Source organism: Scyliorhinus torazame, chromosome 12 (genome assembly GCF_047496885.1).
Source record: "Scyliorhinus torazame isolate Kashiwa2021f chromosome 12, sScyTor2.1, whole genome shotgun sequence".
NCBI lineage: Eukaryota > Metazoa > Chordata > Chondrichthyes > Carcharhiniformes > Scyliorhinidae > Scyliorhinus > Scyliorhinus torazame.
In genome coordinates, this window is record NC_092718.1 from 172880850 (window position 1) to 172896578 (window position 15729).

General features: G+C 47.0%; 1 protein-coding gene across 2 annotated transcripts in view; it reads right to left on the reverse strand.

Annotated features, from left to right (window-relative positions):
• rnf43 (ring finger protein 43) overlaps positions 1-15729 on the reverse strand; it is a 221887-nt gene that overhangs the window by 14197 nt on the left and 191961 nt on the right. For both annotated transcript variants that reach the window (XM_072469400.1, XM_072469399.1), the window contains 2 exons: positions 12283-12357; positions 3420-3560 (listed from right to left, as the gene is read on the reverse strand). In XM_072469400.1, the coding sequence (XP_072325501.1) occupies positions 3420-3560; positions 12283-12357 (216 nt within the window). The remainder of the gene's footprint in view (positions 1-3419; positions 3561-12282; positions 12358-15729) is intronic.

Here is a 15729-nt window from a genome sequence, read left to right on the forward strand (position 1 = left end):
ATTGCATATAATAGAAGGCAGTGCACAGTAACCAACCTTACACTGCACTGCCTGAAGGCTGATCACACAGGAGAGAGAGAGGATAGCTATTCAAGTTTGCTGCAGTTAAAGCCTAGCATCTGTACAGGTTTATTGCAATGTGACCCTCAACTTACTACAATATAGTTTTCAATGGTCAGAATTTGGACACATGTTTCTGTGCTCCAGCCTTTAATTCCCGACCAGAGCCCCATTTGGCAAACACACTAAACTAGAAGGAGATTGTTGCCTTTAAGAGGGAAAATAGGGTCAACATAAATGATTCTGGATATCTTAAGTTACAAGGGAAGGTTATAGAAGTTGTGCTGGTTTTCTTTGGGGAAAGGTACTTTCCAGACAACCTAATTGCAGTGTGGTGAATGGTTTAGATACCAGGCGGCCCAGATTGAAAATAATGAGCATTTATACGGTGCTTCACAATAGGTAAGAAGGAAGGGAACAACCGTGATGCACGATTTAGGGGAAGTGATTGAAGATAATCACTTCAGGGCGGCACTGTGGCTAGCACTGCTGCCTCACAGCACCTGGGACCCAGGTTCAATTTTGGCCTTAGGTGACTGTGTGTGTGGAGTTTGCACATTCTGCCTACGTCTGCGTGGGTTTCCTCCGGGTGCTCCGGTTTTCTCCCACAGTCCAAAAATGTGCAGGTTAGGTGGGGTTACGTGGACAGGGCGGGAGAGTGAGCCTAGGTGGGGAGCTCTTTCGGAGGGTCTGTGCAGACTCGATGGGACAAATGGCGTCCTTCTGCATTGTAGGAATTCTATGTCTCGCAATTCTTTTGATGGTGGTGGGAAAAAGATGGCAGAACGGGAAGGGTTTTCAGAAAAGAACTTCAGAGTGCAGGTCCAAGGATGCTGAAGGAGGAACTTAAGGACCCAGAGAACAATTGGGGAACAAGTTGGTAAGAAAAAGGGCATTCGAGCATGAAATGGTTAGACAGACAATGAGATACATTGCTGGATAGAGAAGGAACTGAGGGGCATAGAGAGGTGTTTGCTGAGATTGATCTTTGAAAAAGTGGCATGCTTTATTTCTGAAAATCTCTACAGATTATCAGTCAGTCCAGGATTACTCTTTACCATGACTGACTGGAGTACCATGGGAAGTTATAGATTTTTAGATGTCCCACATATGTTTCAGACGCCTTGTGAGAATGTGTTGTGCGGTGTCCCACAGCTGTGGCTTTTAGTCACTGATCCTGGAGGCTACAAATGTAGCAATGCACAATGCAGCACTGCTCCCACTTTCCCAAAACCAGGCCATACTGGAAAGCGTTATCAGATGCTTAAATGCCAGGGAAGTGGGATGGAAATTTTCGGAGATGGGAGGAGGAAGGAATTACAACACTAAAAGATTTATTTCTTGGGGGTCGTTTTGCGGGATTGAAGTAGCTGGGAGCGAAGTATGGGCTGGAGCAGGGGGAAATATTTAGATACATACAGGTTTGAGGCTTTGCCAGAAAGGAGATACAGAGCTTCCCAGTAGCGCCGGCTTCCACGTTGCTGGAGGAGGTGCTGACGACAGGGGGACTGGAGATGGGGGTAGTATCGACGGTTTATGGAGCTATTTTGGAGGAGGAGGAGAAGGCGCCATTAGAAGGGATCAAAGCAAAGTGGGAGGAAGAGTTTGGAGATGGTATGGAGGAGGGGTTCTGGTGTGAGGTGCTCCGGAGGGTGAATGCCTCCACCTCGTGTGCGAGGTTGGGGCTGATACAGCTGAAGGTGGTGTACAGAGTGCACCTTACAAGAGCGAGGATGAGCCGGCTCTTTGAGGGGGTAGAAGATGTGTGTGAACGTTGCGGGGGAGGCCCCGCAAACCACGTTCATATGTTTTGGTCCTGTCCAAAGCTGGAGGATTATTGGAAGGAGGTGTTTAGGGTAATCTCTAAAGTGGTGCACGTGAAACTGGACCCGGGCCCTCGGGAGGCCATATTCGGGGTGTTGGACCAGCCGGGGTTGGAAACGGGCGCGGAGGCAGATGTCGAAGCCTTCGCCTCGTTGATTGCCCGAAGGCGGATCCTGTTAGGGTGGAGATCAACCTCTTCACCCTGTGCCCTGGCGTGGCTGGGGGACCAGCTGGAATTCTTAATGCCTGAAAAGGTCAAATTTGAACGGAGGGGAAGGATGGAGGGGTTCTACAATTCATGGGCGTTATTCATTATGTACTTTCGGGAATTGGATCACATCGAACATTAGGGGGGTTGGGGGCTGGGAGGGTTGTGGAGAGGGGGGCTGTGTGTGTTAATGGTGACTATGGGTGATTCCTGATTCCTTTTTGTCATTTTTTATGTTAACATGCCGGCTAATGTCTGGGGTTTGGTGGGAGGATGGGATCGCTGTTATTGATATGGGGATTGACATTACATTCGTTATTGATTACTGTTGGATGTAAATTTGGGAGAAAATGTGAAAAAGGAGAATTTTAAAAAAATAACACGCTTAAATAAAAATTGTAAAGGTTTGACAAACAGTGGATGGATTAACGGAATATGTTATCAAATCACACCACCACAGTTCTGTCAGCACTTTCCCCACCTACTTAACATGCTACCCAACCTGTACAACATAATGAGGATAGTTGGGATCTGAATTTGCTCGAATAATCCTAAATTTGGGATATTTTAACCTGACAAAGCTCTGACAGGGTGAGAGTGGAATTGTAGGCTCAGTATTATTTTCCTCATTAAGTGGATAAGGCTTCAGGAAATGCTCTTAGCTGAATGAATAGAGAAGGCTTTTTGTTTACCTTAAAACTGCTTTCAGCCTGTCACCACATTTCCTACCTCAGACTCACTCACAGATTTATTTAGAAGGTTTTAAACTTTCTATTGAAAAATGTAATTAACGGGAATTATTTTGAGGCCGTGTGTACAGACAGACCCCAGGAAATGTCCATCCACAAGTCGGCTGCCCTATAATTAACTCCGCAAGGCCACAACTCTCTCAGACTCTTCCAAAACCAAGACTTTCACAAAAGGTCAATAAACAACTTAGATAGAGAGCCTGACTCCCACCTGCTCACTTTGTCAGCCAATCTTTAAAAATTTTTATGAAAATAGCTGGAAATTAATTGTAAGTTACCTAGAGATGTTTTACATACAGCTTTGAAACAACTACGGTGTTACTTGATTACTGAAAAGGCAAATGTAGACAGCTAGGCCATTTGATGAGGAACCTATTCTCGGTTCGACAATGCACCAAAAATAGCTAAATAGCAAGAGGCCGAATGGGAACCAAATCTTTAGACAACTCTGTGCTAGTTTAAGGTTGCATGTGAATGACCTGCACAAATCCATAGTTGATCAGAATCCCACTCCCTCATTCTGCTAAACACGCCCTTCAAGTGTTTAGCTGAGATTTAGGTTCTGGTATAAGACTTACCCGACCCAGTGTGTCGCTCTTGACGTGAATCTTGACAATTGCTTCACCATTAATGTTGATGACCTTCATCAGCAGGGCAGCATCCTGGCCTTGGATCAGGATAACTGGACGAAGCAAAGGATCGTCTTGATTCTGCTTTAGCTACAGGCAGGAGAAGAAGCACCGTAAAGGAGTGACTCGTTGGAAAGGCGTTTAATTCTCTTGTGCCCAACAACAATTGTAAGTATGTAACTTATCGTTTAAAAACCTTTTCAAACAAGAATTAACAGCTGATCTCTACAAATTAGGGCTTGGCAGTTATTGAAGTGTTCACCACACAGGACACAAAATAAAAGAAACGTCGAGTTTACAAATTGTGAAGGGTTTCAACACTCAGGGCTAAATGGTATAAAAACAGAGATGGATTACAAATTGGCATAGACTCACTTTCACAGTATTGGAGGCAGAATTTACCTGCCTACCTTAACTGCAAACACAAGACAATAGAGGTTACAAGGTTTCTACTTAGTGGACACTCTGGATAAACTCTGCCTCTGAACCCATGAACTGACACACAACCTGTGAAGACAGCAAAAGAGAAATTGGGCACCGCAGTCCATATGTAACACTGGTTACAGGTCATCAGATGCTCCACAATTAACCACATCACACACTTTCCTCATTACCAGTGCGACACTATAGTTCTTCATTCATCTCACATTTCCTTTTGAATAGTAAGATTAGATGAAGAGCCATCCTCTTAAATAGCTCCTGTTTGTATAAAACTCCGATCAGCTCTGCCCAGTTGGTCATTCTCTCACTTGTTTCACTGACGTTTGCATGATGCTTTGTAGCTGCTCTGATTCTTCAAGGGATGGATGGGTTTCCCTCACCTGCATAATTAACTTCAGCACCAGTGTGACTAGCTTTGAAGGTTGCCCAGCGAAAGAAGAACAGTCATAATTTCCTGACCCACTCCCTTGTAACTAATTTACTCAACAGAAGCATCCACGGGGACTTGAATGTCCATCTGCTACTTACAATCTCTCGTTTCCCCCTCACTATCAATTTCCTTGCTTCCCTTTCACATTCTCACTCACTTTAAATATCTGCAAGGAGATTTCTGGCGGCGGCAATGGTGTGAGCGGTCACACACAGGGCAGCTCCTGCTTGAAGCCGTAGAAAACAGCTTTTTTTTTTTTACCCCAAATTGGGTGCAACTTCGACGGAAAAGTGTAACTAAAGGTTGGAGGAGGAGTTCCCCCTGGAGTGGTATGTCTGCTGGTTACTAAAACCGGCAGAAGGTGACAGACCTGGCCAAGGGATTGGAAGAGACCTGTGGCGCAGCAGCCAGTGGAAGGATGGCGGAGGGGGAAGGGTCAGTGCAAGTAGCTAAGCCCCAGATGGAGCAGCTGATGGCCTTAATCAAGGAAGAGTTCCGCCAGCAGAGGAAGTAGATGCAGGAGGATCGCTCAAAGGCCATCGCAGGGGCTGTGGCACCCCTGAAGGGCTCAATGGAGAGGATGGAGAAATGCTTGGAGGCACAGGGGTCGTAGATCCGAGAGATTGAGAAGGCTCACCACAGCGATCGGGTGGTGGCATTGGAGGCGGAGGTGGGGCTCTGAGGAGTACTTTGCAAGACGTTGACAGCAACGTTAGACGAGAAGGAAAATAGATCGAGAAAGCAGAATCTGCAGATAGTGGGCCTGCCTGAAGGAATGGAAGTTGTGAGTGCCACAAGGTACGTTTCGAGGATGCTGGCAGGGTTGGTGACGGAGGAGGTGCTGGATAAGGCCCCTGAGGTGGACAGAGCGCATAGGTCTTTGTGGCAGAAGCCTTGAGCGGGAGAGCCACCGCGGGCGGTGATCGTGAGGCTCCACAAGTTTGTGGAGAAGGATAAGACTCTGCAGTGGGCCAGGGGAAAGCGCAGCTATGACTGGGAGGGTAACAAGGTCCGGTTATACCAGGATATTTGAGCTGAAGTGGCAAAACAGTGTGAGGGTTCAACAGAGACAAGGCAGTGCTATATCGGCGGCAGATCAGGTTGGGGTGCTCTACCCGGCGAAACTACGAAGGCTGGGAATACTATTTTGTGAAGCGGGCAATGACTTTATCAGGAAACATAAACTGGGGGGAACAGAACTGAACAATTTTGGGAGACTGAGGTGCTGGCACTTTGAAGTAATTGGGAATATGGGTAGAATGGGGGTTGGAAGGGGGGGGGTTCTTTTCTTCCAATGTTGAGGTTTTTCTTCTTCTTTCTACTGTTGGGCGACAAAGGGGTAGCAGGGTTGAAAAGTTTGTAAGGGGACGGCTGTCCCCATCCCCCCTCCTGCTGCCTGGGTCTGTGTGTTTTCTTTTTGTTTGTTCTTGGGGAAGGTGACCTGTGGTGCGAGATGAGTCTTTGTTTGGGTGCGGGAGGGGGAGGGCAGTGGGGAGCCTTCTTCACAGAACAGAGAGGTGAGGGCGGGGCAGGGGTGGGGTACAAGTATGAGGAACCGTTGAGCAGGAGTTGCCATGCTGGCAGGTAATGCTGGTGAACGAAAATGAGGTGGGGAGAAGGCCGAGAGAGGTGGCTGTAGGGGAAAGGGAGGGTGATGCGACGAGGCGAGGTTGGAGAAGAAACATGGTCATGGGCAGAGACAGAGGCCATCTTGGATGGGCCAGGTATTGGGTGAAATTAACAGGGGTAGAGCCAAAAGGGGAGGGTCGCAGATGGTGGAGGGGAATGGAGGCGTAAGCCCCTGTTAGGATAACGCGGAATGTGCGAGGGCTCAATGGGCTGGTCAAAAGATCTTGGGTCCTTGCGCACCTTAAAAGCTTGAAAGTGGAGATGGTCTTTCTGCAGGAGATGCACCTCCACGTGAAGGACCAGGTTAGGCTAAGGGAGGGGTGGGTGGGTCAGGTTTTCCACTCGGGGTTTGATTCAAAGTCGCGGGGGGTGGCAATTTTGATGAGTAAGAAAACAAGGTTTGTGAGCGAGAAGGAAGTGAAGAACCCGGTTAGGAGATTTGTGATTGTGAGTGGGGTATTGGAAGGGGCATTGGTGGTGTTGGTGAATGTATATGCACTGAATTGGGATGATGTAGGTTTTATGAGGGGGTTGCTGGCAGCAATCCCGGACTTGGCCATGCACCAGTTGATTATGGGAGATGATTTTAATTGTGTCCTAGAGCTGAGGGTAGATAGATTGAGCCCCAGGTCAATGGGCAGGATATGTATGGCAAAGGAGCTGGGTGGATTTATGGAAATGGTGGGTATAGTGGACCCATGACGCTTCAAGAACCCATGGGGAAGGGGGTATTCTTTTTTTTTGCATGTGTACAGGGTGTATTCTAGAATTGCCATTTTTGTGGTGAGCCGAGGGGTTTTGGTCGGGGTTGTAGCCACTTAAAATGGCCAACCCCCGATTCAAAATGGCGAACGGCAAAGGCTGATGGGAAAGTCAGCCAACAAGACAAAAACGAGCAGCTGCAGGTTGGCTGTGTATTTACCTCTGGAAAGGCCAGACACTATCGATACCAGCAACCATCAGCATAACAAAACACCAGCCATCTGCATTCTAATGAGCAATCCCCGGGAACAATAAGCAACATTCAGACACATAAAGCAAAATCAGACTCTTCGGCGCCAGCAGAAGCCTACACAAAAGGAGGTGAACGAGCACCTCAAGACCGCCCATCGATCAGGGAACCGCTCCAGCATTGGAGAAAATCGAACCAAGCGATTGGGACAAAGTCCAATCACTTGGGACCAGGTACAGGGTCCGCCCCGAAAGGCGGGAAGCCCCTGAGGACTATAAGAATTGAGCCCCAAGTTCAAATCGCTCTCTTCTCTTCCTCTCCACCTCTTCAGCAGCTCTTCTTCCTGCCCGGGTCACCCAGCAACAACGAACCAACATTGACCGTGACCGGAGCAGTGAAGATCGAACCTGTAAGTCTTAATTCAACGCTCGCTACAAGATAGGCGCTCCTAGCTACCAATCTGTACCAACTTCGAATCCCGCAGGCTCAGAACCCGAACGAAAGGCCATTTGTTTCCCTGACCTGGTGGGCCAGTTCCAAGTTAAGTATAGGCCTGTTAGTTGTAGAAGTAGCTTAAACGTAGAATTTGTGCATGAGTAATGATTGCTGTGTATAATAAATGTGCTTTGATTTAAACCTTACTAATCGGTGTATTGGATTATTGATCATTACTCGGACTTGAACCACGTGGCGACTCGAGAGCAAAGGTAATAAAACAGAGGAATTGAACTAAGGCAAAGTTAGCAACAGGGTGGAGGGGGCAGAGTACGCGGTAATAGTAATCTCGGATCATAACCCCATTGGCTGGAGATTCAGCTTAGATCGGGGCAGGATCAGAGGTCCGGTGGAGGCTTGATTCTGTTGTTGGCAGATAGAGGGTTTTGTGACAAAGTGTGGGCTGTGATGAAAGATTATGTAGAATTGAACCAAAATGGGGAGGTGTCGGTGGCCACTTTTTGGTGGATGAAGGGAGACCCGTTCAAGGCACATGCAGATAGGGAAAGGTGGGAGGAATATGCAAGGCTAATGAGTGAGATAGTGGAGGTAGATAGGGAGTAATCGAGGGTGCCCACAACGGAGGGATTGGAGAGGAGGAAAAAATTGCAGGGGCAATTTGACAGACTGACGAGGAGGAGGTAGGACAGCTGCGTAGGGCAAGTGGGGCGCAGTACGAATACGGGGAGAAGGAGAGTTAAGTGTTAGCACATCAACTACGCAGGCAGGCCGCGTCCAGGGAAATACTGAAGATACGGACTGGGGCAGGGGATATGGTGTCGGAGCCGGGGAAGATAAACGAGGGGTTTAGAAATTATTATTGGGAGCAGTACGGGCGGACCCAGGGGGTGAGGAGGGGGACCTGGGAGGGTTCTTAGACAAACTGGAGATTTCACAGTTGGAGGAAAAGAGGCAGGCACTAGAAGAGCCCCTGGGCTGAGCAAAACATTGGACAGTATAAGGGGTATAAAGTCAGGGTAGGACCCTGGGTCCGATGGTTACCCGGCAAAATTTTATAAGGAGTTTGTGACGGACCTGGCATCACATCTGTTGGGGGCGTTGGAGAAGGGGGAGCTGCCGGGGACAACGGTCACATTATTACCAAAAATTGAGAAGGACCCATTGGAATGTGGGTCGTATAGGCCCATATCGTTGTTAAAAACAGACGTGAAAGTGCTGGCTAAGTTGGTGGCGGGAAGGTTGTGTCCCGGGGGTAGTTGCGGAGGACCAAACAGGCTTCATAAAGGGCAGGCAGCTTGCTAGAAATATAAGGCGGCTGTTAAGCATGATTATGACCCTGTCGAGAGCTCAGGTCCATTTTTAATATATTTTTTAATATCTGCAACCAATTTACAAAGGATTCTCAGCTCTGTTTTGCAATCTTTTATGATCTCTTCAGTCACTTTGGTCTCACTCTCCACATTTTTCTGTTTCCTTTCCCATCACAAAAAAATTGAATTTTTCCACTGTCAATAATAACTTCATCCTCCATAGCATCCCCCTGCCCTTAGCTTCAACAATCACTCTGCTAAACCTAATATACTATCAGTGACTAACTCCAGTCCCATTCTCTTTGTGGTATCTTTACAATCCTCGACACTAGTCTGATCCCAGTTGATTATTCAGTCCAACTGTTGTTGTTGTTCACTCGTTGTCAAAATCTTAGAGAACATTGACCCAAGCATTCCTAGTGGGGAGGAGGAGTTAGAAAGACCATTAATGTTGAACTTCTGCTGCAATGAAATGCTTGCTTTAAGTTTGTGATTAAGCACAGGTGTCCCCAATTGGGGAAGATTTAGGTGATCACTGTAAGAGTGTAGAAACCAGTTAATTCAAGAGTGCCTGGATGGAACTGGGAAAGTGTGTGACTTTACCTTGCTGTCTTGGGAATAAACCTGTTTTCAGGATGGGATGGGGGAATTTGAAACACAAACAGATCAACCATGATCTTACTGATGACGGAGTAGGCTCGAGGAGCAGAATGGCCTACTTTGGTTTCTATTTTGCACGTTCTCAAGGTACTGGCTAACTTCAGACTCAATCTTCCTCAAAATACAATTATTGGAATTAACAAGATATAGAAATTCTTCTATTCTTTTGTGTTGTCTTACCATTTATACTATTACATTACTGGGTGCTGCTGCCTGAAGTCTTGAAGTCAGATTAATTTTAACCTTTCATCTGAAAGGCAAACTCTCAGACGTTTGAACCAAACCTACCAGCAACTGCCTCAGCTGCAGAATTTAGCACATGGGCTCTCAGCCCAGGCCAATAAGTTAGTTCTTCCAAATAGAAAATTATTTGTCTAAAGTTTTTTTGTGAAATTTAAATTATGTATGAAGTATGTCTCTTTGTTTTAAATTCTTGGCACAACACAAGCTAATGAATAGTGCCAACATTTAATCTAAAATTCTAATCCTGTTCACCTCCCATGTCTGGGTATATAATGTGCCTTACTTTGACTGAATCACATTTCCTTGTACACTCAAACAAACCCTCATGATTCTAAAGCCACAGAACGAAGAAACTTGTCCAGGTATCTTTATTCATACAACTAATCCTCTTCATTATTCCCCACATGCCATCCCATTACCTGGCCTATTTCCAGAATTACCTTCTTCAGAATAGAATCCAACCTTGAGCATTGAGATTCTCTAATAATCCCCACGCCATCGTAAAAACCGCAGTCAACGACTCCCGCGTCAATGGCCCCCGAAAGTGAGCAATCTCCTTTCTATCGGGCTAGGTTGGCGCTGGAGTGGTCCCCGCAGCTCCAGCCAGCGCGGAACGGCCTGTGCGAGTTCGCGCATGCCCGGAACGGCCGGCGTATTTCCGTCCATGCGCGGGGGTTCCCTTCTCCGCGGCGGCCCTCGGGCAATATGGCGGAGTCCTGTAGGGGCCCCTGTGCGGAATAAAGTAGGCCCCCAAGAACCAGCCCTCCCGCCGATCGGTAGGCCCCGACCACGGGCCAGGCCACCGTGGCCACCACCCCCCCCCCCCCCCCCCCCCCCCCCCCCAACCCCCTCCATGACGGCCCTCGCACACTCACCTTCCAGGTTCCGCCTTGTGGGACCCGAGTAATCCACGCCGGCGGGACCGGGTCAAACTCGGCGGCCACTCGGCCCACCGGGTTGGACAATCCCGGCCCTTACTATTCTTATTTCTTATCTCTGGAGAGTGGTGGACAAGTTGTCAGTATTATTGAATTACTGGTAGTAAACGCCTCTGTCATTAATGTCAATGATGCTGTGCTTCATGGAGAGTTTCAGAGCGTCTCAGAGCTTGAGGAAGTGTTACTGCTTTGTCAAAGGTATTGTTGTTCAGATATTTTAATTTATTTATTCACGGGATATGGACGATACTGGCTAGGTCAGCATTTATTTCCCATTCCTAATTGCCCCTGAGAAGGTGGTGAGCTACTTTACGAACACCTGCATCCCAAGAGTGAAGTTATTCCCACAGTGCTGTTGGGTACAAATTTCCAGGATTTTGACCCAATTACAATGAAGGAACAGCAAACAATTTGCCAGTCAGGGCAGTGTGGGACTTGGTTTGGAGCTCGCAGGTGTGTCCGCTGCCCATGTCCTACTACTTGTAGAGACAAGATTTGGAAGGTGCTGCTTAAGAAACCTTGGTGAGTTTTGCAGTGCATCTTGTACATGGTACACACTGCAGCCAAGGTGCCTTGGCAATGGATGGAGTAACCATTTAAGGTGGTGGGCAGGTTGCAGATCAAGCAGGCAAGCTTTGTCCTGGATGGTGTCAAGTTTCTTGAGTGTTGTTGGAGCTGCATTCATCCAGGCAAGTGGAGTGTATTCCATCACACTCATTGTAAACAGTGGAGAAGCTTTGGAGAGTCAGATGATGAGTCACTTGTGGAATACTCAGCCTCTGACCATAGTAGATGTACATCTCACTGCTGTTGGTGGGATATTTACACTTTGAAAAATGACAATTGTGCTTGCTTATTAACAAATACAAAGTAATTAATTGTCCTCGGCAATTTGATCAGGCACTGTATAAATACAAACCTTTATTTTTGACACGTGATGAATTCCCACCAAAAGCAGTTGATGTGGGATTTAACTCCTTTGAAAATAAGTGGGATAAATATCTGGTTAAGAACATGACTAAAGATTGTAACGGTAAATATATTTGAAGAGATGATGAAATCATCCATACTGTGGCACCATGAAAAGTCGTTCATGTAAATGCATTTAGGCAGGGTATATGATGATTGATAAATCAGCAGTTTGGTTGGTTTTGCTTTGGGGTGTTAATGGATTGTTTTTGTCTTGGGATTGCTATGATTATTCACATTCCTCAGTAGACTCTGTAGGATCCATAATGCACTGAGACTCTGCCTTCCCTATTCTGGCGGTTCAGAGGGACCCTTTAGAACCTGGCACAATATCTGCAGAATAGCTGAGAGGTTTGCACCTGGATTAGAAAACTTTCTCCCCCCCCAGTCAATACAACAGATTAACACGTAATTTATTTCGCCTGCTGTAAATTTTAGGATCTTGCTGTTATAAGCTAGCTGCTGCTGATCTCCACCCCCACCGAAGACATTAAATGCTCTCCGGGAGGATGAATGGGGTTTGAATAAAACCTCCTGAAGAATCCAAGATTGCCTCTGTACAAGGATGGGAACTTCCTACTGATGACAATTTGGAGAACTATGAATTATGTCCGGTAAGGTGTGCATTTGCAGCAGGGTGCTGGGGGGAGGTGACGATATGTTGCTTTAGGTGAGCTGCAGGAAAATGGGCTTTAATGAAAGATCATCTCTGTGCTGAACTGTTCCTGAATTGTGCAGACTGATGGTTACTGTTAATGATGGAGACATTGAGTGCTCGTCTTACCTGACCCACAGCACTTGCATCGTCTGTTACATCAAAGATCACTGCCGAGGCACCTCTCTGAATGGCAAACTTGGCCTGGTAGGGAGAAAAGGCAAAAGTTATGAAAGGATGAATAGCACATTCCAAGTACATCGACTCTACAAAATCATATCAAATCAAATCACTAATCAAAAGTTTCCATATTTATGATTGTGAGATGACGTTAGAAAGCTCCAGATTTCTCTCTGGATAAAGATGGGAATGTGAAGAGATATAACTGGACCGCTCTGCCATGCTCTCTTCAGAAGTGAAAGAGTACAGTGCAGAAAGCTATCTGTGTTAGAGAATAGGTGCTACAATAATAGAGGCACGAAAATCCAATCAGATTGGATTTCTCTGCAGAAACAAGAGAGACAGCAGAATGTAGGGCATTTGGGCAATGTGGTTTTGCAGAAAATTAGGTCACCAAGGGGATCAAACCATCAATGTTAATGTCAGCAGTTTCTATAACGGAGTTCCAAATAAAAATAAAAACTTCTAAATTTCCACTCAAGTATATTTTGTCTGAGGTTTGAACTTTGTTAGGCTCATGTGATTCTGATCTTAATTTATTTTACACAGCTTCCACTCGAAGTCTGTTAAATGTTCAAGGTACCATACCATGTTAAGTATACGAACAGATAGCGCTTGCAGGTGTTTTTACTAAGATCCTTCTGACCAAAAGTTTCTAAAGTTAACACACGCCACACCATTGCTGAAATCCACACCGAGACCTGCAGATGACAGAGCACCTGTCAAACTGCAGGGGGCGCCGAATATCCATCCAATCTTTATCAGTACTATGAGTGAGATTCTGCAATCCTGTCATGTCTAGTTATACCCAGCACTCCACAATCCAACACGGAGACACAGTTACACACAGCACTCCACAATCCAACACGGAGACAGTTACACACAGCACTCCACAATCCAACACAGAGACAGTTACACCCAGCACTCCACAATCCAACACAGAGACACAGTTACACACAGCACTCCACAATCCAACACAGAGACAGTTACACACAGCACTCCACAATCCAACATGGAGACAGTTACACACAGCACTCCACAATCCAACATGGAGACAGTTACACACAGCACTCCACAATCCAACACGGAGACAGTTGCACCCAGCACTCCACAATCCAACACGGAGGCAAATTACACACAGCACTCCACAATCCAACACGGAGACACAGTTACACACAGCACTCCACAATCCAACACTGAGGCAGAGTTACACACAGCACTCCACAATCCAACACGGAGACACAGTTACACACAGCACTCCACAATCCAACACGGAGACACAGTTACACACAGCACTCCACAATCCAACACGGAGACACAGTTACACACAGCACTCCACAATCCAACACGGAGACACAGTTACACACAGCACTCCACAATCCAACACGGAGACAGTTACACACAGCACTCCACAATCCAACACGGAGACAGTTACACACAGCACTCCACAATCCAACACGGAGACAGTTACACACAGCACTCCACAATCCAACACAGAGACAGTTACACACAGCACTCCACAATCCAACACAGAGACAGTTACACACAGCATTTCACAATCCAACACGGAGACAGTTACACACAGCACTCCACAATCCAACATGGAGACACAGTTACACACAGCACTCCACAATCCAACACAGAGACAGTTACACACAGCACTCCACAATCCAACACGGAGGCAGAGTTACACACAGCATTCCACAATCCAACACAGAGACAGTTACACACAGCACTCCACAATCCAACACGGAGACAGTTACACACAGCATTTCACAATCCAACACGGAGACAGTTACACACAGCACTCCACAATCCAACACGGAGACACAGTCACACACAGCACTCCACAATCCAACACGGAGACACAGTCACACACACCACTCCACAATCCAACACGGAGACAGTCACACACAGCACTCCACAATCCAACACGGAGACACAGTTACACACAGCACTCCACAATCCAACATGGAGACACAGTTACACACAGCACTCCACAATCCAACACAGAGACAGTTACACACAGCACTCCACAATCCAACACGGAGACAGTCACACACACAGCACTCCACAATCCAACACGGAGACAGTTACACACAGCACTCCACAATCCAACACGGAGACACAGTTACACACAGCACTCCACAATCCAACACAGAGACAGTTACACACAGCACTCCACAATCCAACACGGAGACAGTTACACACAGCACTCCACAATCCAACACGGAGACAGTTACACACAGCACTCCACAATCCAACACGGAGACACAGTTACACACAGCACTCCACAATCCAACACGGAGACAGTTACACACAGCACTCCACAATCCAACACGGAGACACAGTTACACACAGCACTCCACAATCCAACACGGAGACAGTTACACACAGCACTCCACAATCCAACACGGAGACACAGTTACACACAGCACTCCACAATCCAACACGGAGACAGTTACACACAGCACTCCACAATCCAACACAGAGACAGTTACACACAGCACTCCACAATCCAACACGGAGACACAGTCACACACACCACTCCACAATCCAACACGGAGACAGTTACACACAGCACTCCACAATCCAACACGGAGACAGTTACACACAGCACTCCACAATCCAACACGGAGACAGTTACACACAGCACTCCACAATCCAACACGGAGACAGTTACACACAGCACTCCACAATCCAACACGGAGACAGTTACACACAGCACTCCACAATCCAACACGGAGACACAGTTACACACAGCACTCCACAATCCAACACGGAGACAGTTACACACAGCACTCCACAATCCAACACGGAGACAGTTACACACAGCACTCCACAATCCAACACGGAGACAGTTACACACAGCACTCCACAATCCAACACGGAGACAGTTACACACAGCACTCCACAATCCAACACGGAGACAGTTACACACAGCACTCCACAATCCAACACGGAGACAGTTACACACAGCACTCCACAATCCAACACGGAGACACAGTTACACACAGCACTCCACAATCCAACACAGAGACAGTTACACACAGCACTCCACAATCCAACACGGAGGCAGAGTTACACACAGCACTCCACAATCCAACACGGAGACACAGTTACACACAGCACTCCACAATCCAACACGGAGACAGTTACACACAGCACTCCACAATCCAACATGGAGACACAGTTACACACAGCACTCCACAATCCAACACGGAGACACAGTTACACACAGCACTCCACAATCCAACACAGAGACAGTTACACACAGCACTCCACAATCCAACATGGAGACACAGTTACACACAGCACTCCACAATCCAACACGGAGACAGTTACACACAGCACTCCACAATCCAACACGGAGACAGTTACACCCAGCACTCCACA